Source organism: Homalodisca vitripennis, chromosome 8, assembly GCF_021130785.1.
Source record: "Homalodisca vitripennis isolate AUS2020 chromosome 8, UT_GWSS_2.1, whole genome shotgun sequence".
Classification (NCBI taxonomy): domain Eukaryota; kingdom Metazoa; phylum Arthropoda; class Insecta; order Hemiptera; family Cicadellidae; genus Homalodisca; species Homalodisca vitripennis.
In genome coordinates this window covers 21190017-21215143 of record NC_060214.1, presented here as the reverse complement: position 1 = coordinate 21215143, position 25127 = coordinate 21190017, and the positions used below count along the sequence as shown (strand labels likewise).

The following is a 25127-nucleotide window of genomic DNA, read 5'->3' as shown; positions in this document are numbered from 1 at the left end:
AGTATACATTTTAGATTGTAAATGAAGCAATCATTTAAATAATCGAACATTTCCGACGAGTTTTGGTTTTTTTTGAATTGCCAAAGTTCTCGATTCAACCGTTTGTTTAACAGGTTAATGTTAGAAGGACGTGTATCTCTTCTATATATAGTGACGTCTTGTGTTTTTTTTAACCTGTTGACTGATTTTGATTAATTGCGCATCATGGTCAGATATGGCAGTGGCTACAACGGACACGAACGTCCCGGGTATGTCGTCACAACGTTATCTATAGCTGTCTGAGAACCACCAAACACTCTCGTAGGTGAATTCACCAACCATCCCCAGATTGAAGCTAGCCAGTAAATCTCGGACTTTCTGGTTTTGCTACAACCCCGATTCAATACGTTAATATTGAAATCTCCAGCTATCAGAAATTGTCGATTTTTTTTATGTTAACTCTACTAGAAAATTCTCAAGATATTCAAAGAAATTTGCTTTCCGACTTTCTGGAGATCTATAAACCACATAAACCGAGATTGAGCGACCATTACTGAGACTAACAGAAATACCCGAGAGCTCAAATACCTTTTCCTCCACTTGAGTAGCATCCAACTTTTTAAATTCAAAACATGGTTTGACAAAAACAGCAACGTCGCCTCCTTTAAAGTGGGTCCTATTAAGACTATTGGCAAGTGTGTAGTTTTTCTATAACAAAGAGATCAATATTTTTGTCATTAAAACCGTGTTCGGACAAAAGCAGAATATCCGGTTTGAGCTCGTCACAGAGTAACTCCAGCTCCTGGAGTTTATTAGTTTCCTTGATGAAATTCTATTTCCTTGATGAAATTGAATTTTGTATAAATATAAACACTCATGTCACTCTCTGAACCTATAAGACATGTATATACTGTGAATGAATCATATATTTATCGTCAGCCATTTTTATTTTCGCCTGCTAACAAGATTACTAAAGTTTCCTACTTCAAAGTCCTGTCATTTTACAAATGTTTTCCAATTTCCACCGCTTCGAATTCAGCGTAAAATATATTTTCCAACGCCAATATTGATTGTACCGTAAACGTTTCCGTCTCAATATCCAGCTCACATATTTCTAAGCATTTTGTTGTTTCTTTTTATAATTTTATGGAGAGAAATTTAAAAGCACTGACCATTAAAGTGACGTAACGTTATTTTTGGGTAGCATTGCGCCGTGTTTGTGCAGAAACCGATTGGATATACCGTTATAGCTCATTCAATTACCGTGCATTTGCGTCAAATTCTGACCGGAAGCCCAAGTTACGGTGTGGAGTACCAGCACTATATTGCCAGTATCCGGGGTCTAATGACTGACACATACTACATCCGGTGAGTATGGGAGAGTTGTGGGTGTGGTGGTGAGGGGGGGGTTGTGCAGTAGATTATATTTGGGAATAGTGCTTTTGGATCAGTTTATTTTTGGGTATGTTATACAAGCTTTTCGTGAGTTTTACCATATGATCAATAATTGACAAGAATTTTAGAGGTCAATCAATATATGTGGCCGCCACTGTTTTACACATTAAATTACACTTTGCGCCCTCTACAGCCATTTAGTTAAACACAACTCTCTATTTTTTTTCTTTTACTATACCGGTAGTGCAAGAGTCAAGAGACAATTTACATTGAATAAGCCCACACCTGGTTTTTCTTGAAATCAATTGAGAAGTTTGTTCTGAGTAATGAATAATGTACAGCTGCGCTAGATTTGGCGAAGGTCAAAATTGGAGGACATAAAAAGAATTAAACACACGAACGAAAGTTTTTTCAGGTGAATTTTTTGCTAATGGCGCAGTGTTGCGGGTACAAGCAACGTCGAGCGTGGCTGCTGCTTAGATGGGTGACCGCTAAGCGATCCTGTCCTTGCAAGCAGCCCACCTGCCCGGCCGTGGTTCGGAGGTCACCTTTTAGCCGTTGGTCCCCAGGTTAAGTGTTAGAGAGGGCTTCTTAGCCCTAACTTTGCCTGGTAAAATAAGACATTACTTTACTTGTTACCTTTTTAAATTGTTCTAGCTTGCTGTACTATAAATAGCTGTTATATAAACGCCCACAACTAGGAAAAAAGACTCAAATTCCCCATTTTCAATTTTTGCAACTGGTTAGCAGACATTGAGTTAACATTTATCTCTGAGTCTATCGGTTGGTTTTAAATTTTTCAAACTTTATCACATGAAAGGCTATAAGATAAAAAATATCTTTCATCTTATTTTAACCATTTTCATACTGTTATATTTTTCCTTCCAGCGAAACTAGTGCATCTGACTTCGATTTCTTTTCTAAAAAACATTCCTTTACCGATCTCAAGAAAAATATAGTAGTATTAAATATAAATTGGCTCTCAATTCCTATATTATTATTTTTTTTATTTTTTGAAACCAATTCGGAACAAAAAACACAATTCATCGTTGATCATGAAAGACGGTCATTGTTAAAAATGGGTTTAAAGAAGTACCCTTTACAAATCTTTACAGACAGACATTAATAAATTTTGGTATAGGATTAATAAAATATAACCCTACTAAATGAAAGGCATACAGAGTTTACAATATGTGCAGTATAAACATCAACGAATTTATTGATTGCAGAGAAATTGGTGCAAGGAGGTCGACAATATCAGTTATTAATCCCTAGGAACATGCAACCAATCTTTTTATGCTTGCAAAGTCATAACCTTTGTGATTTAAATGACATTGGCATAACAAATGTCCCTTGCTGCTCGGTCGTAATACAAGTTTCATGTCTGACTGTCGTCTGGAAATAGAACATGTAATAATAGTTTTGAAGGTTGGGTGGTTCAAACTTGTCGATATACCGATCATTTGAGGCTAACATTTTTATAGAAAGCAACTATCTTGAAAGTTTAAAAGGTAGTTTATTAACAAGACAAGAAAGATGGTTTCTACAAATTAAAAGTCATTCACCGTTTGACATGCAGTAAAGAGATTTAACACCAATGTGAAGTATAAGGAATAGCCGAAAGTTAAAATTTTTTGCTCAACACCTTTACCCGAATTGTAATACAAACACAGAAGTGGACACTTTCAAACTTTTGTGGGCCTCTCAGTTATGAGTATATACCGTATCTCCCAAAAATGGTGTTGAAAACAATCACTCTATTACGAGTAAGAATAACTAATCATTTTTTTAAATATGATCCACCAAAATTCTGATAGGCCGTTAAAGGGACGTGTACTTCAGAGAAACCAAAATGATTTCTAAATTCCCCCAATCAGAACGGAATTTTTTCAAAAATACCTAATTTAAATGTATTATATTTAAAGAATGTGCTGATTTTGTGATCGTATATCAGCTAATTGTAAATAAAGGGATAAATCTGTATTCCTCCTTTATAGATTGAATCACTTTTTCGAGACTTAAAAATATTCTACATAACAGCTCAAATAAAGTGAATGTTTGTAATATTCTTATGTTTATAATAATAATTATAATAATTATTATTCTTTCTGTTAACCTTGAACACTACAACGCTTTCTTTTAAAAATACCATAGTTTTAATGTTCAATAACAATATCTATATCCATACAATTCGGGAAAACTGCTCTGTTTTGAATCCAACCTGACTACAAAATTATGTAAAGATATATTTATATTGATTCTCGGTGGGGAAAGCAAAATGCGTTTTGGCGTTGGATGTATAAAGAATTAATCTCAATTTTCCCTCTGATTCAGTTAACATGAATACAGTTAAACGGTTACCTGATGCATGATTCATGACCAATTCCACTTTTAAGGTATTATAGAACCCTATCGTATTACATCATAAGAACTTTCGCTTAGAAAGCTACGAACTTCGACTTTGGGGTTCCTCCACGTTGATCTAAAATAATTCCTAAGTGCTTCTAAAATGTTGAAAAGTAGACTAATTAATCCAATACACGGACTAATTTCAGACGACTTTTACGCAGTGTATTAATAGAATAAATACACAATTTTCTGTCACAATGGGTAAAAAGATTTGAAATGCATATAGAGAGTACATTAAAAATTATGTAGTAAACCTGTTTACTAATAAAACTAAATTTTCTTACAAAAAGGTATCACTTTTTAAACGATTACTAGTGTAAATGGCAAATAGAGAGCAAATTGGGGAATGACTAATGTTAAAGTTTACATCATATGGTGTTATAACAGTCGCCTGGAAGCGAAAAGTCAGTCAGGGCGGACTGACCACCCAATTGGGCGCTCAGTCCCTTCAGCCTACCCGGAACTGAACCATGCAAATCCATGAATCGACGTAACTTTCTCAACGTCACTTTGGCAAGCACACAACTGTAGTAATGACGGTGAAGGAGTGCAAAGGTTTCAAGAGCTGCTGGGGCTTCGGGGTAGGCTTCTTCATCCGATTAAAATACTAGTAAATCTACCTCCTCGGTCTGTATGTGACTATTTCTCAGAATCGGGGGCTGGCAGTCGGTTGTAGCGAAATGACCTTATTTATTTATATAAAATTATTCTTATTTATTACCCATAAGAACAATGTTAAACCTCAAAACTCTTTTACGCCCTTATTTTGAGTTTTAGTATTGTGGGTGATGTAATTTTAATTACACAATTAATATTAATATATACAGGGTGTACAAAAAGTCCCGCACGGGCTTGATAATTCCCGAACAGGTAAAGTGATAACAATTGGTACATCATTACTGCACCTATAAATCTACTTTTTGAAGTAACTACCATGTTTTTGTCATGTCAATGGGATGGTCCGCAAGGAGTCAAAATGAAATCTTAAAGAAAAGCATAGATCGAGTAGTACATCAGATTAAAGATCTTTATTAGTAGAGTAAAATGCTGCAATTCTCATCTTAAAGGGTTTAAAAAATTACTCTTTAAAAAATTATGGTTGTTTAAAGTTTGAATCTATGTATACTGAAACTGTTGGTAGTGTTTCATCCAGTTCGATATTTTGCGCAACAAACTTTAAACACTCAATCTTCCAGAACAAACTTGTCTTGCATAATGGGCTAGAGCCCGGGAAACTTCAGTATCTATTGTTGTTTACAACAAAATTTCACGTTCTTCAAATTAAAACTATGTTTTCTGTCTAACGGGTGTATGTCAAAAGGGACTCCTCGTAGTTTATAAAAACCAGGGACAAATTTTCTGTCCCATTAAATCCTTGAAACTTATCGAGTGCGAACATCTGGCAAAAGCAGAGTAAGTGTAGAGTGTAATGTGTTTATGTTTGCTGTATCTTCGAGTCCAAGATGGCGACTGTTTACACACAGATGTCACTGGCAGGTGCTCTGACGTCACAGGTCGCTTTAACTCTTTACTCCCACACAGCTTTACTCGTTATCTGATGGTTTCGTTCACATTTACTCGTTATCTCATAACTATTACCCTTATAACTAGTTATCTCATGATTATTATTATTAAAAATCATTATCTAAGAATTATCTCATATATTCTTATCGTTACAGGTCTTTATCTCGTGTTTTCTAAAAACGCTTTGTTACAATCGCTACTCGTTATCTCACGATTTTTATCATTATAACTCGTTATATCAAGATTTTCTCATGCATGTTTGTTATAACTGATACTAGCTATCTCATTATTGTTAATTATAGCTATTTCATTATTGTAAACTATTACTCGTTTTCTCACTCATGCTTTTCTCATAAGTAAGAGTAAATTAACTTCATAAAACATTTTAATGTATGGTTTAATTGGGAACAATACTCTCCAATAGCTCTGAACCCGTGTATGTAGTTGTATTTTACGTATAACATCAACACTATACTTCTCATAAACTAATAAATATTTAATAAAGAACTAAATCCTTCTTTTTGCGGATTTTTACCATGTAATAAAATGAGATGGGTTGAAGTGAGTTATGAAATATAGTGCCATACTTTCATAAAAATATTAGTTGCTTATTTCAGTCTAGATAATAAAACATAAAGGTTATGTCATAGTAATTAGATAATGGATTAGCTGTGAATGCCATTTGCACGACTCAAAGTAGAAGATATTCGTAGACTAATCCAATTTATAATTCCTTGAAGTGTTATCGTGGAATAATTGATCCAAAGATGTCCCAAAATCAGTCCATTTTTTGAACTAGAACAACTGGTAGGCGAATTTCCCCCAAAGGTAATTAGGAACAGAGAGAAGTATGTTGATGAACCAAACGCAGTCGATAAAAATACAAGATCGTTCTAGTCTTTAACTGAAGAAGAATAATAATTATGAAATAATTCTTACAGATGTAAATCCTGCATGTGAACAGGTATATGCGGGTCTTAAATTAATAAAAATATTGAAGGGGGCCCTATAAAATAGATTTCTCCGTTATTTCACTTTTTACATAGCCTCTGCCTTATATCGTAAGTAACTTTTGTTCAAAGAATAAAATTTTCTCATGGGTCCAACAATTTGAACGACATTTTCGAAGCAATAGATAGATTTTTGCTGTCGACTTTGTTATGAACAAGGGCACGTTCTTTGGTATAGTCAATATTTTATTCAGATAATCAGGTCATATTCAATATTTAGAAAACAGACAAAAGTTTGCATAATACGAAAATTGGTATATTTGAGCGTTTTCATTGTTAATACTGACTAAACCTTACGACTCATAACAAACTAATGTGCTACAGAGTCGCGCATTTTAAAAGGCCTACAAAAAAGTCTCCGGTAGTATATGTCTAGCTCCAAAGAATAAGCCACAATAGCCATTTTCCTCCTTTGAAGTTTACTTTTATATTAGCATTTTCGAAGCTATTTAGATCAATAAAGTATCGATGTCAATGCACTAAGATACGTTAAGATATTGTCAAATTACTCTTTAAGCAAATGATTAATCAATACTTTGGATGATAGCAAGAACGCAACCAGAAAAAGATTGGGGCGGGGGGTTCAAGACAACTGATATTTTCCCGCAGTGGACAGAGAGTAAGGCCTCATTTTGTTCTTTAAAAAATCCTTTGTTGAGAACGATTTTTACGCAGTACATATCGGTAATATTGAATTATTTAAATAAAAACAATCGCTTACAAAAAAACAGGTAATTGAAAAAAAAACATTGAAAATTGGGGGGTGAGGACCCCTTGGACCCCCTCACTGGCTACGTCCTTGGTCGACAGTTATTAGAAGCCCGCGTGTTTTGGTTGCGTAACTTATAACAAAAAAGGGCGCCTGTGCACTCATTGGTCGAGCGGGCATCATACCACACTCATTGCGAAGTTTAATAATAAGATTAAAAATTGACACTAACCATTAACTAAAGTTAAGAAACCCCGATTAGCAGAATTACTAACTTTTAGATCCTCAAATTTTGCAGTTATTGTTATACTATTGTTGGATTCAAAAAGCGTATGCACCGCACGCACACGTACAAGATCCCGCAACTTCCCGCACCTTCCCGCATCTACCCGCAGTAGCAAGCACTACAATACGTGTCTGCACTTGTATAAATAGCGAGTTCGAGACGCGCCATGCCTCATTTGCAGCGAAGATTTGTACTGGCTACACGTCACATTTTCGTTTTTCTTTTTCGTTCCATGCTTCTGTTCATTTCTTATTTCGTTTGTTTTGGCGTTGGTTTGCTTCATTGTGTTTGTGGAAATTGAAATCTGTAATCGGTTTCAGTTTGGTGATTTTGTTTTCGCTTTTGGGTTCGTTCTTTGTGTTTGGTTTTATTGGTTGGTACCTAGTACCTACCGACATTGGTTTGATTTTCTATCTTGGTTGGCCGGATTATATATCCCTTTCATGGGCAACTTTCAAGAATAACTTATTTGTGTTGGGTAACGAAAAGATGCTGTAAATATTGTGTATAAAGGTATTTTGTAGTTGTTTGTAGTACTGATAGTACAAATACAAAATTATTTATTGTCTGCGACATGGTTTAGACGTATAACAACAATCAATCTTATTACAATAAATTTATACCACGTTACTAGTATTCCACAAATTGTACTGTAACTGTGATTTAGGTTAAAATTTTAAAGTACTTTTTTGCCTTGTAAGTTAAGTTATAGGCAAAATAGCAAGGTTTTACTAATTCTACATGTATACAAATTAAATAAAAAAATAAGTAAAACAAATTAAAAAGACTACATTAAAATCATTACTGGCTCAGAAACTCTCCAACAGTATAAAACACATTGGTTACAAGGTACTCCCTGTCGCCTTTTGAAACTCGCAGGGGTGGAAGCTGATTTTGTGTCATGAGGTAATCTATTAAATAAGACGGCGCCGCCAAAACTGTGTGGTAGTGAGGTGGGAATTTCCAGTCTACAAGTTCCAGATCTAAGGCCCGTGTCTACCTCTTGTTTTATAGCCATGCACGTCTGAGGTTTTTAACAAAATTCTCGTCAAACTTGGTAAGAAAAGTGACTTCCAGTATGAATAGAGATGACAAAGTAAGAATAGACAATTTCTTAAGCGCTTGCCGAAATAATCGACAGGCCATAATTATAACCGACCGTTTCTGAATTGCAACATTTATAAGGATGGGTTTGAGCTGCCCCGCCCCATATTGCCTAATGGTAAATATAGTGTAATGGTAGATAAAATTATTATAAATATATCTAATTTCATAATAACATTTGATAGGTAAGGCGATTATTAAGGTTATTATTAGCCAGATTAGTACATTATGAAGTTTTATGGAACACTTAAAGATAAAAATGAACGCTGGCTTTTTTGGTTCTCTTAGGACAAGCAAGAAGTTTAGAATATTGCATCTAGTCCTCCGGAAGGACCTTTGCGCTGCTTCCGGAGTGACAGGATTTTCTGGATGGGTAAGGTTGGGGGTAGGCGGCACCTCCTGTCGAGATTCACGAGGAAAGATTTAGAGCACTAATCTCAAAGCATGTCCCCTGGAAAGAAGGAAAAAGCCACCTCTGAGCCAGCCTCTCCAGTCAAAGCAGGCAGGAGTGGCACATCCTTATGTCTAGGCTAACAAGAACCTTTGACTCTTAGGGAACAAACTCCACCAACTCCAACAGTCATCTCCCGCAGTAGACTAGACCTATCGAATTGCCCTTGCACCCCAGAATCTCAACATTTGCGGTTAGTGATGTGCCGCTCCTGAACATCCATAAGGTTGCCCAGATTTAAGTGATACATCTGTTTTTGTTAGTGTACCCAGTGTGGGTTCAACTGGAAGGTACAAACCAGCCAGAAGTGAACACTCTGAGGAAGAATAATGGCTTACGATTAAATATAAAAATATTAACAAATTTATTGCACCCGTACGAAGACGGACCGAGTCGCTAGTTATATATATAAAAATAAATTTTACTGTATAAGATTTAAAAAATGTGTTTGTTCTGTTTTCAACTAAAAAATGGAGCAAACAAAAAGACGAGAGGAAAAACCAAACGACAATCAAGTAACGAGACAGGCAATGAGTGATGAGAGTATTATGACAGACAGGGTGTTGTAAATGTACACAAAGAAAGAAGCAGAGAACGAATGGTGTCGTTATTCTGAACAGGAGTGGAAAATGAAGAACGATTTAGAACAGCTTTATGACAATGGACAGTTTACTATACCGTCTCTGCAAAGTGTTCACGTAACGTAGTTCCGAATGTTGGAGTTTCAAATATTCCGAATGTTACAGAAATATTTGTGTCAGTTCAGCACAGCAATGTGTGATATTTTCTTGTCCTGACTTTAAAAATATGTATGGATCAATATTCCTTCTTTCCTTCTTTGGTAGCGATCACTTCCAACTCAGGAATTTTAAATTTTAAATTGATTTTTTATTGATTTGGATTTTAAATTTTCCAATCTTTGCTTAAAATCCCTTAAAAGGTCCCATGTTAACAGGTAGTGCAAACAAATTGATGAACCAAGCCGCACACATAACCCATTAATGCGCATTAATGAACGGTGGCAAATATCCCGAATAATTTCCTTCAGAAACCTTCCGTCGTCAGAAATAAACTTAAAAAAGGGTATATTGCTATTATTCTTTTTATACTTTGTCTAGTTGTGTTTATACAATTCTCAATTGTTTTAAAAAGATTATTACAGTTCTATACTACCCTTTTTACAAGTAACTCCAGACCATATGTCACGTTACGGGTTTTTCTGAAATTGCATACAGAATTCTATAACTCAGTTTATTCTGTAGATGTTTTGTAGACAAACAGGCAGACAGATAATCAGACAGAAAATGCAATTTTACTACTGAATGATATGCTTAAACGGCAATCAATCAAATCCCATGGATAATGACGCATAATCATCAATTCAGAGAAATTTAGTTTCAAAAATCTTCAAAATTTAATTTGTATAGATGAAGTCGTTCTCGTAACATCCTGTAAATGTTAAACGGATTTACACAGTTCGTTTACGAATAAGTTTATTCTATGATTTTCTCGTTGCCATTATGGTTATACATAATATCAGCGTAAAAATATTCTTTATCGCTGAGCTAAGTCTCGTGGAGATGCATGAGAACCATCATTGAACTTAAGGTCGTCTATATAGAAATGAGGTTTCATACATTTCAAGTCATAACAGACTTAAACTTTTCCAACATGCTTCGCTATCGCTCAGAAAATTAGTTTATAGAATTTTATAAACAGGATTTATAATTTAAATGTACAAATTATAAAGCTATTATAAGTACGATACCATATTACAGAATGTAATTATAGTATTTGTAATTACATTCATATAGCATATGTTGAATAAGATTTAAATATTGACAATATCTCTTATAAATTTATATAAAATGATATAAAAACATTCTTAATTCTGTTAGTTGATCTTCAATTAACGTAAGGTCACGTCCGTTTTTGACCTTTAAGGTGAGGTATGCGTAACCTCCAGTCAATAAAGTGTGCCCCCTAGCTACATAAAACAATAATTTACGCGCTTATGTTGGCAGCATTGCGCTCCTGCGGTGGGGTTGTCTCCAATGCTCCAGCACACGTATGTTCCAGTGTAATATACAGCTGATGTAACTAAATATAATACAGTTTTAAAAAATTAAAATCAAACGACTTCAATACTAGTACTAAATCAAGGAACTGAAAATTAAAAAAAAATTAAAATTAAGAAAATGAACGTTACTAAAAACCAATAGCACTCTAATTTCGAAAGTGGCACCAAATTTTAAGCGACCCCTTTATTAGTGAATTAATACTATATACAATATACACATTTTCCTTTATTTCAATCCTTCTAAATATGTAATGTTTCATAGGAAACGGAAAGAAACTATCAGAATTGCCTTAACTTCTTAGTAATTGATACATTGGAAAGGTGAATATTGGTAGGTAAACTGCCTTGGTCGTGATGTGCAAAATGTGTACAATATACATTATTATCCTCCGATGATTTTATGAATAGAAGAGGTTGTACCATCAATGGAAATGTGACTCATAAATACATGTATTCCATCTGCCTTGTCAGCGAAATCATTCAAAGACATTATTCATTCATAGGACCATATTCTATGAAAATGATATTCTGTTAAACTTTGTTTTACATGACTGATTTCTGTTCACAAATTGCATCTTTTTGTATCACATAAGTACTTTTAAGTACATTCAGAACTTGTCACAATCTTCAAACTTCTGTGTTTTACTTTTTTTACTTTTCACTTCCTTGGTTTTAGAACATTTATTAGTCGGTTTACTGTTTTTTATTTTTTTTTATTTCATTCATTAGTAAATTTTAGTCTCTAATATTTTGTATTTTCTCTCCTGTAATTGAGAATACATATAAAGCTATTTAGGGACTAAAATGTAACATTTGTTGACTCCATTTAGTAGTGTATCGAATAGATGAAACACATGGGGTTGGATATCACTGAGATCGTAGTAATAAATACTCGATTTTCAAAGTTGAGTTGTGGCAATTAAAACCTACAAGCACTACTTCTAGATGAAAATTAGAATAATATCTTGTCAAGTTCCTGCCAAAATAGAGTCATAATTGAATTAAATAATTCTTGGGGGTGGGCCTAATGCTTCCAATGTGCTTTTGAATTTTGCCTACGAATTTACTAAAAATTTAAAATCGACTTCCCAAGATGGCGTCAGCATCTTGGCTCGACTTTGTAGCTGTAGTCGGAAAAGGAAGATTAGTAGAAGATTAGAAGTCAGATACGGCAGTAGCCATTTATCGAGACAACTTATAATCACGACAACTTGGTCTCATCAGAAGGATATCACCACAACTATATCTGTATTAATCTTCGAAATAAAACATCATCAAAGTTACTTTACTGTTTATAATATACTTGATATTACATTCAAATTAGATGTCCCGCGTGAAAGGCCTAATTTATAATACGAAAATTTAAATTTTATTTACGGACAAGGCGCGCGAAGTGTTGCTTGGCAGCTACAAAGTTCGAGAGAGAAAAGATTATTACGCGTGGTTATTAATCCACCAAGAATTTAGTTCCAAGAACATCGGATTAAACTCATGCTAACCAGTAACGAGTAACAGGGTTGCAAAAATATGTATTATATAACATGAAACTAAATAACGATACAGTAGTACCGCAGTAGTAGTAGGAACGTGCCGATTCTAAATGAGCATAAGCTTACACAAGACTAAGAACCTTGACTTATTCCGGACTGTTGTACTGAAATATTTCTTGGCATACAAGAGGTAAATGATATTAATAGCTACAAAAGTACATCTCGGCAACATATTTCATGTCGTTGCTCTTTGTCACGTTTCTAATGTGTCTTGGAGGAATTCTGATACAAATAGAAATATTTTCCAATAGTATGTTTATTTAAAAAGAGTTACTTTCTGGACTCACCCATTTTACTTTTCTACATTGCTTCCAATAGAAGTGTCACTCAGTCGATTATTACACATAATTTGCGCTGTATTTAAGCATCAGTGAGTTAAGTTGTGGTCGTTGAAATAAATTTAGAACTCAGAAACTTACTCCGACTCGTTATTCCGGGTATTGATTGAAAGGATTCCTGGAAGAGCATCAATTGGAATTCTTATCGAACCTCAGAAGCTTCCCACAGCAACTATGTGGTATCAAATGGTGATTTAGACCATTCTAATCTCAGCACTCGACCCTCTATTATTGCTCCTGATGGATTCAAGGCTCTAACAGTTCCGAGACCGTTACTAGGTTTAAAGAAGGGTTCTCTAGCATTTTTGAGGTAGGTCATGGTTATCGGAAGGAAAATACATCTCGGCAAATTATTCTGTATCATGTTCTGTATCAAAATGATTACACCATTATCTGGAACGCTAATGTAGACTTGGAAGCTTCTCGCACCAACTCTCGGGTAACATACGGTGATTTAAAAAGGTACAATCTCCTCACTCAATCCCACACATTGCGCTGAACAGAAACTATATCGGGACCATCACTATGTTGGTATATTCCTTAACATATGTGAGATAAGTTGGTCTTTTTCCGGACATTTGCCATCGTTCAGTGAAACAAGAAATCAGTAACACTACGTTTCGAGATCTGCAATCTGATCTCTTCTTCAGGTAATAACTAACCTAATACATAATTACAAACTAGGTTAAAATAAACAAATCATACCAAAGCGTTGTGGCACGCCTAAGTCAGGAATCACAACCACCATGTTGTTTGTCAACTTCACTAACTCTAAAAAAAACATGCACTTAATAAAACACTATACACAACATTAATCATTAAAACTGAACTACAGAATACAGGTCACAATACGTCTACATTCGTCCACTAACCACCTACGATTGACCAGAGGGCACAAGCCAATGGCAATCGTCACGGCAGACAACCGTTTTTTTGGCAAATGTCCGGAAAAATCCTGTTTCCTTCACAATCCTTCCATCGTCAAAAATAACCTTCAAACAAAGAAAAGATATGGCCATTCGAATAAAAATACATCTCAGTACCTTATTCTCCCTAGTTACTGTATGTCTCTTTTAATTTAAAGGACTCCTACAGTATTATCTTGAACCCGGCCTAATGCAGAATAAGAAGTTTCCCACGGTAATTTCAAACTCTGCAATAAATCTTGATCATTTACTTCAGGATGGTTGTATATATTGCCTCCAATAATTACGTCATTCCGAAGCCAAACACGAAAAGTAATGTTTCCCAGCAATTCTTAAGAAAATATTTTCTCTAATGTTTCGGTTGATACAACATAAGCGTATGAAATCATATTATTAGATTTTTCTAAATCGGTGTACTTTGAAATAACGTGATAAGCCTAATATAAATATAATCGTAACAAAACAAATTAAATATAAATATGTAATAGTCTTCCAAAACCTACTCTGGACTCCTGAACTGTAATGTTTACTGAATACGAAAAAGCTTAAAATTACAACTAAATGCGAGAGTGGGAATTCTGAGTACAATTTAACGCTTTATATTGCAAGATGTCATCTTGGTCAGGGTTTCAACTTGCCACCCTAGACACTGGGGTTCGAATCCTGGATATTGGAGAGAATTATTGAACGCTAGCAAATCATGATCTTAGATAACCACTGGTTCCGGGTTATATATCCAACATCACAAAGATATACTAAGATAATAAATTCTAAAGAACGTGATTATCTGCTGTAAATTCATGATGATCGTAACCGTTACGTCATGGACTTTAAGTTATCTTTAATCTCCATCATTTTCAAGGTCATGACGTTTGGAAAGTTCCTGTTACGGCCACTCTACCTGAGAATTACTTGTATTTCACAGAAATCTGCCAATGGAATTCATGGAAATCAACTTCATTGTAGAATTTCCTGGAGATGTTTTACTTATCATGATCCCCGAAAAAAGGCTTAGATATATATTTGTCGTTTTTTTTCTGCCGATTATGACGGAAGGGATATTTTTGTATCGAGTCTCTCACAGTTGAATAAGGAATCTATTGTTATTATCTCAAACCACATAGTATTACTTTCTAGATTAAAACATACCCAAAAATACTATCGACCTATAGTGGTTCAAATCTTATAACATTTTCAAAACCATGCCGGAGTTCTAAAACACGCCACAGTCCTACATCCGATGGTTTCGTAGGTTTTCGCAGAGAAAATTTAAAAAAGCATATACTTTTAATTTTTCGAATGACGCGTCATGGACTTATAATGTGAATTTTCGAAATAAATATCAAGATAAGTATATTTTCATTTATTCAATAAAATTTTCACACAGTGTTCACATTCTATAGAAGAGTTAATATAAACACGTAAATTGTCATAGTCAAACCAAGAAATAAAAATAAAGAGAAATAAAAAGTACAAATAGCACTTTGGCGCAACAAAATTATGTAAGCCATATGAGAAATATAAATTACACGGAGTAATATGAGGTAGTGTTTTATGGGACGTTTAAATAATTGAATTGAATATTAATTTTATAAAGGTTCTGTCAATTTATGACACAGTTTGAATGCAGAATAAATCACCCCTCCTGAGCCCTTGTATAGGGTGAAATACTCGGTTTTTATAGATTTGTCAAAAAAATTGAAAACAAAAATGTACAAATATGGGAGGGTCAAAATATTCTTATTTATAAAAATGGTTTACATAGCGACTGGGATCGGAGCTTAAACATAATTATTATGATGGGGTTTCACAATTTAACACATATTTTGAGCTTAATGATTTTTTCCAAAATGCCACCCCATATTAGGTAAATAATACTTATGTACTTATGTATTTGCTTACTATTACTTATTGATTAATAATGTCCGGTTACTGCATAAAGCGAAGTAGCCTACTTCATACAAGGTGTTTGAAAGTCTGGGTACGGCTTATTATTTTACAAACCATAGCAGATAACATCTATAAACTTTGCACAGTGTTATATGGCTATGTAAACTATTTTCCCTTGCTATTACCATGACATGCCAACCATGGGGGGACGGCCCACAGAGGAAAACATGGAAATCTTAAATTAAAGCATGGGTCAAGTGACACCTCATTTTAAAGAGCTCACTTAGTAGAGTTGAATGCCGCAAACCGCATCTCAAAAGGTTTATCCAATCAGAAATGGCGGGTTGTTTTAGGTACACACTGTGAAGTACATTATGCGCTGCCATTTCTGACTGGATCGTCGTATTCTAATGCGGTAGGCGGGCGTTTCACTCTACTAACTGATGTGTTTTCACTGAATTTTTTTAATTAGCAAATTATGTCATTAATTTATAACACAATAAATAAAACTAAAATTAATTCGTCGTCTTTATGCTTATGAATTAACATAGTTACACACTAGCAATGGTATTTTATTCACTATGTGAAAATACATTAGAAAGTGACATCATCCATGAATGGAAACTTTTACAATAGTAAACATCCAAGTTCCTCTTAAATAACTTAGTTTAAACATTTAAAAATGTTAAAGTGGATAATACTTAAGTTCTACCATTGTTCTTTGTTGGTGAAATAGTTAACTTACCACTTAATTTGAATTACATTTTTTGTTATTTTGTATGAATACTAATCAGTGAAACCATTGGTTAGTAGAGTGAAACGCCGCCTACCGCATCAGAATACGACGATCCAGTCAGAAATGGCAGCACATAATGTACTTCACAATGTGTACCTAAAAAAACCTGCCATTTATGATTGGATAAACCTTTTGAGATGCGGTTTGCGGCATTCAACTCTACTAAGTGAGCTCTTTAAAATGAGGTATCACGCGACCCATGCTTTAATTTAAGATTTCCATGTTTTCCTCTGTGGGCCGTCCCCCCATGGTTTGCATGTCATGTTAATAGCAAGGGAAAATAGTTTACATAGCCATATGACACTGTGCAAAGTTTATAGATGTTATCTGCTATGGTTTGTAAAATATTAAGCCGTACCCAGACTTTTCAAACACCTTGTATATTGTACAAAGCAAAATACGACTTCGTGTTAAATCATACATGATTTGATATACTGCACCACACTCATCAAACTATGGAATAAATCAGAGATATATTTGGAGAAATATCAATACATTTTATTCGTTGTCATTTTTCATGAGGCAATTTTGGCTCTTAAATGATTGGTAGTAACGGAGTTATCCACTTCTCAATCACAGCGTTTTGAAATTGAATGTCTCAAAATCACCGAGCTTTTATCAGGTGAAGATATACTCCTAAGCATTGGATTTATAACCTTTTAAAGCCCAGCAAACTTTCTCAATATTTCATTTTTATATTTAAGTATATATTTTTAAAATATACTTAAATATCCGATTTCCAAGAAGTAAATGTAATAATATTGGCGCATCTGTCTGTTGTGAATAAAAAATGGATACAAATGTATATATCAACAATTTATGTAGTTATTCTTAGTAATAAAACTAGCAATCTTAGTGTGGTTGTATGCAACATATTCTAGAAAATATACAAGGTTTACTAATTAACAGAGATAATGGAAGAAAGCCGGTGATTAGTAGATTTTCCCAATTACTTAGAGCTTAACTGCTCTTGATCCGTGACGCCCGTGACTGACACTTGTCCCTAATGTGGGCCTCCTACGCTCTGGGCATGTTGCCAATCGACCAGGGAGAACTATATTCGGCAACTAAGGGACCTTCCCAAATCTTGAACATACCTTCTCCTAATATGAGATTCGGGTGACACATACCCTTAATATAGACCACCTACGCATGTTGCCAATCGACCGAGAAGAACGGTAATTTACTGACTAAAGGGCCTTAACAATTCTAGAGCTTTCCTTATCCCAATATGAAATGCGGGTGACACATATCCTTCATATAGACCACCTAAGCATGTTGCCAATCGACCGAGAAGAACCGTAATTTACTGACTAAGTGTCCTTCATAATTCTTAAGCATACCTTTTCCTAATATGAAATTACGGGTGACACATATCCTTAATATAGACCACCTACGCATGTTACCAATCGACAAGAAGGAATGTAATTTGAGACCTTCACAATTCGTGAACATACATTCTCCTAATATGAGATTCAAGTGACACATATCCTTAATATAGACCATCTACGCATGTTGACAATCGACCGAGGAGAAACGTTATTTGATAACTAACGGACGTTCACAATTCTTGAGCATACCTTCTCTTAATATGAGATTCAGGTGACACATGTCCTTAATATAGAACACCTACGCATGTTGCCAGTCGACCGAGAAGAAACCTAATTTTCTGACTAAGGGACCTTCACAATTCTTGAGCATACCTTCTCCTAATATGAGATTCAGGTGACACATGTCCTTAATATAGACCACCTACGCATGTTGCCAGTCGACCGAGAAGAAACCTAATTTTCTGACTAAGGGACCTTCACAATTCTTGAGCATACCTTCTCCTAATATGAAATTCAGGTGACACATGTCCTTAATATAGACCACCTACGCATGTTGCCAGTCGACCGAGAAAGAAACCTAATTTTCTGACTAAGGGACCTTCACAATTCTTGAGCATACCTTCTCCTAATATGAGATTCAGGTGACACATGTCCTTAATATAGACCACCTACGCATGTTGCCAGTCGACCGAGAAGAAACCTAATTTTCTGACTAAGGGACCTTCACAATTCTTGAGCATACCTTCTCCTAATATGAAATTCAGGTGACACATGTCCTTAATATAGACCACCTACGCATGTTGCCAGTCGACCGAGAAGAAACCTAATTTTTCTGACTAAGGGACCTTCACAATTCTTGAGCATACCTTCTCCTAATATGAGATTCAGGTGACACATGTCCTTAATATAGACCACCTACGCATGTTGCCAGTCGACCGAGAAGAAACCTAATTTTCTGACTAAGGGACCTTCACAATTCTTGAGCATACCTTCTCCTAATATGAAATTCAGGTGACACATGTCCTTAATATAGACCACCTACGCATGTTGCCAGTCGACCGAGAAGAAACCTAATTTTCTGACTAAGGGACCTTCACAATTCTTGAGCATACCTTCTCCTAATATGAAAATTCAGGTGACACATGTCCTTAATATAGAACACCTACGCATGTTGCCAGTCGACCGAGAAGAAACCTAATTTTCTGACTAAGGGACCTTCACAATTCTTGAGCATACCTTCTCCTAATATGAGATTCAGGTGACACATGTCCTTAATATAGACCACCTACGCATGTTGCCAGTCGACCGAGAAGAAACCTAATTTTCTGACTAAGGGACCTTCACAATTCTTGAGCATACCTTCTCCTAATATGAGATTCAGGTGACACATGTCCTTAATATAGACCACCTACGCATGTTACCAATCGAGCAGGGAGAACCATATTCGGTGACTAAGGGACCTTCACAATACTTGATCTTATCTTCTTCTTATGTGGGTTGTGGGTGACACATGTCTCTAATGTAGAGTACCTACGCTCCGGGCATGTAGCCAACCTATCGAGGATTATAGATTCGATATCTAAGGAAACTTCACAATTGTTGAGCATAAATTCCCCTTACTCCTTACACATGATGCGTCACATATCCTTGATGAACAACACATTTTATTCTGACAATCAATGTTATTCTTGGTATATTATCATCTCTTAATATGGGATACAGATAAAACCGTACCTAATGTAGACCACCTCCGCTCCGGGAATGTTCAAAATTAACTAAAAATAACAACAAATACATAGAATCTAGGGACCTTTCAACATTTTATTCTTGGTATATCTTCTCCTATTATGGGATGAGGGTAACACTGTACCTAATATAGCTCATCTTCGGTCTGGGCATGTTGCAAATTAACTATACCGAACAACAAATGAAAAGGCTTAGGAGCCTTAAAAATTTTATTCTTGGGTATATCTTCTCCTATTATGGGATGAGGGTAACACTGTACCTAATATAGCTCACTTCGGTCTGGGCATGTTGCAAATTAACTATACCGAACAACAAATGAAAAGGCTTAGGAGCCTTAAAAATTTTATTCTTGGGTATATCTTCTCCTATTATGGGATGAGGGTAACACTGTACCTAATATAGCTCACTTCGGTCTGGGCATGTTGCAAATTAACTATACCGAACAACAAATGAAAAAGGCTTAGGAGCCTTAAAAATTTTATTCTTGGGTATATCTTCTCCTATTATGGGATGAGGGTAACACTGTACCTAATATAGCTCACTTCGGTCTGGGCATGTTGCAAATTAACTATACCGAACAACAAATGAAAAGGCTTAGGAGCCTTAAAAATTTTATTCTTGGGTATATCTTCTCCTATTATGGGATGAGGGTAACACTGTACCTAATATAGCTCACTTCGGTCTGGGCATGTGCAAATTAACTATACCGAACAACAAATGAAAAGGCTTAGGAGCCTTAAAAATTTTATTCTTGGGTATATCTTCTCCTAATATGGGATGAGGGTAACACTGTACCTAATATAGCTCACTTCGGTCTGGGCATGTGCAAATTAACTATACCGAACAACAAATGAAAAGGCTTAGGAGCCTTAAAAATTTTATTCTTGGGTATATCTTCTCCTAATATGGGATGAGGGTAACACTGTACCTAATATAGCTCACTTCGGTCTGGGCATGTTGCAAATTAACTATACCGAACAACAAATAAAAAGGCTTAGGAGCCTTAAAAATTTTATTCTTGGGTATATCTTTTCCTAATATGGGATGCGGGTGAGACTGTATCTAATGTAGAACATCTACATTACAGGCACGATTCCAATCGACCGGAAAGAACAAAAGATTCTGTGAATTTAAGGGATTTTCACAATTCTTGGGCTCACCTTCCCCTAATAAGTAACTTTTGTGGATTATATTGGGTCACTCTATTTAGCAACATCCGCGCTTACCTTCTGGTCCAATTATTTTTTTAGGAGCTGCTAATTCTTTTCAAATATATATCTAATAAAAATTTGTATGTTGAATGTTTTCCAGAGACCTCTTGAAGCATTATTTTTTATAATGTTTTATAAATCAGCGGAGTTTCCTAAGGTAATCTGATATTGTCCACTGGAGCTCCAAAGGAGTTTAGGTTGTTTGTACAAAATCTAAAAAATAGTTATCATTTAGTATATTTATTAATTTTAATTTTGACGCCAGGCAATGTTTCTATTAACGTGCTAGTACATAAAGCTATAACACATTTCATATTAAACATAATATTCTAACGAGAAAAGTGAGAATGCTAACAAAGTATGCCACATTAGGTATAAACAGTTACCATGAAATCAGGAAATTCGTACAGCTACACTATAGTAAGTGATATTTAGTGCTGATATGGTTTGTTGTTCCTTCTTCCTTCAGTGTTGTACATTGTAGATTGAAAAACCTATGTTAACTGTACAATACTTCAACGGCCTACCCGGCCATTGGTGGTGGTTCGGAAGTCACCTTTAAGCCGTTGGTCCTCAGGATAAGTGTTAGAGAGGGCTTCTTAGGCCTAACTTCACCTTGTAAAACAAGACGTCTTTACTTTACTTTTAACTTTTACAATCCTTAAAAAAAGAGAGGTCCTTTTCTTATCGTTTTACTATAACAAGATTGTAGCCTAATGGAGGAACTCATAATTTACGCAATACCCAATTAGTTCTACGGGATAAATTATGTTAGCATTCGATTTATGCAATATATTTCTGAAATAATTGAAGTAGACCTTTTTAATACGTATACAATTTTAAGCAGTACTTTAAATCATGAGGCGTCAGGATTTACAGTCTGAAAGTTTTATAATTATTGGTTCGTTACCATAACCAAACTTAATGCACGAAGTAAGAATCTAGGATTTCCCACCCGGGACAGTCATCCATTGAAACTTCTGGGAGTATTTACTGTTTGCCCGACTGCGTGGAGCCCAGTGGTTGGTATTGACCGGCACAGCTGTCTCCACCGTCAGCTCGAGTTTATGGCGGTTTTTATGGTGACTATGGGTCGGAGGGGGGAGGGGGGATGACTGCTGACTGGGGAAATCGCCGCCCCCTCATCGCATCGCCTCTAAGTGAAAGCGAAATTGAGTGAAAATGCCAAGGAATCAACTCGGAATTCCCTCCCTTACTCTTTACGACTGTTGGTACCTAGAGGAAATACTGCATTTGCTTTCTGAGTAGGAGTCGGCTGTACTAACAAGAGCTCGAAATCAAAGGTAACCCGTGGTGTCATTTGTAAGATTTTATGTATTCATAATTATTTTTTCTAATATTTAATAACTTGTTGAATTTTCTGTGGGGCAGTCACTGGACGTTCTACGATGCACACAATATTGAAAATCCAGTGTTCAAAACAGTCCTGAGGAAAAATGAGGACTTAGTCGATTTTCTTGGACAGTTATCAGGATTTTGAAAAGTTTCCTTTGTTGTTATAAAAATAGAAAAATATATTTCTGGAATTCGAGTTCAAATCTTCTGCTTGTTCAAACTTTTAACTCAAGGTTTTTAAAACTGGAGGAGAAGATGTACCAAACGTACTATTCGTTGTAGTATATAAAACGATGGCGTATGTCAGAAATCCTGCTCAACGTTTCCAGTTATCGGACTGTGGTCAAACACGCAAGCCATCTAGGTGTTTAATATTCACGTTTTAATCAAAAACATTTCAATATTAGGTTTTTCCGATGCCAGTAATTATCAGACTGTATGCTCCAAACTAATTTACCAGCGAAGTATATTTCAAAATTAAATTGAATATATTCATCACAATTGAGTTGCTGGGTTAATCCATCGTGCTTTTGGGATCGTGTCTAAAACACAAGTTAGTAGTGTACTTAATTGAGTACCTGTTGACACAGTGAGAACAGCTCTTCGCCTACATTACACTATATTTTGTAGTGTAGGTGTCAAAAATATACAAATGTTCGTTTTGAGCTTCTTTATCGACGGCTCTTTATGGATCTAATCAGTCAAACATGAATCAAGATCCCAAGAATCAAGATTGCAAGAATCAAGATTCCAAGAATCAAGATTCCAAGAATCAAGATTGCAAGAATCAAGATCGCAAGAATCAAAATCGCAAGAATCAAGATCCCAAGAATCAAGTTCCCAAGAATCAAGATTCCAAGAATCAAGATGCAAGAATCAAGATTCCAAGAGTCAAGATTCCAAGAGTCAAGATTCCAAGAGTCAAGATTCCAAGAGTCAAGATTCCAAGAGTCAAGATTCCAAGAATCAAGATTCCAAGAATCAAGATCACAAGAATCAAGATTCCAAGAATCAAGATTCCAAGAATCAAGAATCAAGATTCCAAGAGTCAAGATTCCAAGAATCAAGATTCCAAGAATCAAGATTCCAAGAATCAAGATTCCAAGAATCAAGATTCCAAGAATCAAGATTCCAAGAATCAAGATTCCAAGAATCGAGTAGGGACGGCGTCAGACTCAAAACGCTGCATTAAGAAGAAGGTGAACTGGAGCAAACTCAACATTCAAATTGAATCAACCCTTTCCATCATAGCTACGTTAATTTTAAGAGTTCCAATAAAAAGAACCTGTAAATATTAACAATCGTGTTGGTCTATTTGTGAAAGTTTATTTGAGTAAATGTGATTATGAAACATTTTGCTCTTAATACATTTTGTTTTATTTTTATTAGCCAAACATCACAATGGACACTACCGTGAAAAGGCGACAACCAAACTTACAGCTGTGTAAATATCCGCTGTGGACTGTGGTTTATCAGGAACCTGCCCTTCGGACACATTTATTTTAAAGACAACCAAACAATCAGAAAAAATTTTCACTGATTTTTTAAAATAGTTTTCATATATGTTGACGACCTAAACTCCCCAGGGTCATGTATTGAAACCCAGTTATCAATGAGTTTCTTCGTCACCGACTTTTTATGGACCTCTTCAGACGCATATGACTCCAAAAGTCAAGTCTGTGACGGTGTCAGACCCAAGAAGCTCCATTAAGAGGAAGGTGAATTTTTGAGAACTCAACATTCACATAGAATCACCCCTTCAAAACCACAGCCGATGACTTGTATTACTAGATTCTTATCCTAGATTCTGCATTACTTTAAATTATGGATATTCCAGTTTAGAAAATTTGCAGGTTGGCTTATATAATTCCAGTTAACCATTTACAAAATCAATGAACTTATAATTTATGCAGGTGACAATGTACAGGGTCTCATTAAGCTCCCTGGAACTAAGGGGACAACGATTACACAAGTTATCTTCAAGGTTTTTCGGTTCAAAACTATAAGAAATCTCTAGCTGCAGAGTACTCTGTGGAAATTTACATTGAGACGCGAATCATGTATCGACTCTAGGATAGCCAGCAGAGTAGTAAGAGCCGCCCACGCAGTCAATGTGGTCGCTTTTTGGTTATAATTATCGTAATTTTATTTTTAAACATCACTTTAACCAAGCACTATATTAGAGGAGATAGAAATTTGAACAAACTTTTGGATCGTTTTCGCGAAGAGTGGTACGATTTTCAAGCAGAATTCAGGGGTATCTTGTAATCAGACCCATAAAAAACTTTTTAAGATAAAGATATAAAACATAAATGGAAAAGGATTTGAATTTTGAGTTTAGCTCCAGTTCACTTTTCTTTTATTGTAGCGTCTGGTATTTGACGCTGTCTCAGACTTGACTCCTGGAATTTCAAGTCGAGTTTGTCTGATCTAAAGAAAGTCGACGACGACGAAAAAGTCAAAACGAAACGTTAACATCAGCTTCGTCACTGGAGCTGAACTCAAAATTCAATTGAATTAACCCTTAATATCATAGCTAAATTATGTGTTACTGGAGGAAATGTAAAAATTTGTTTATTTAAAAGCAACAATTTTAATTAAAAATGTGATAAAAATCAATGTAATTTCCTTCACATCCTTCACGTTACATACGTGGTGATACACTGCACGTTACATACGTGGTGATACACTGCACGTCACATACGTGGTGATAAAACTGCACTGGTGATACACTGCACGTTACATACGTCGTGATAAACTGCACTGGTGATACACTGCACGTTACATACGTCGTGATAAACTGCACTGGTGATACACTGCACGTTACATTCGTCGTGATACACTGCACGTCACATACGTGGTGATAAACTGCACTGGTGATACACTGCACGTCACATACGTGGTGATAAACTGCACTGGTGATACACTGCACGTTACATTCGTCGTGATACACTGCACGTCACATACGTGGTGATAAACTGCACTGGTGATACACTGCACGTCACATACGTGGTGATAAACTGCACTGGTGATACA

The 25127-nt window shown here is 35.5% G+C and overlaps 1 protein-coding gene across 1 annotated transcript; it reads left to right on the top strand.

Moving 5' to 3' along the window:
- Window positions 1–204: 204 nt before the first annotated feature.
- LOC124368048 (polysialic acid O-acetyltransferase-like) lies at window positions 205–23283 on the top strand. The gene is made up of 2 exons (XM_046825322.1): window positions 205–248; window positions 22809–23283. The coding sequence occupies exons 1-2, from the start codon at window positions 205–207 to the stop codon at window positions 23281–23283; spliced, it is 519 nt and encodes a 172-aa protein (XP_046681278.1).
- Window positions 23284–25127: the final 1844 nt, after the last annotated feature.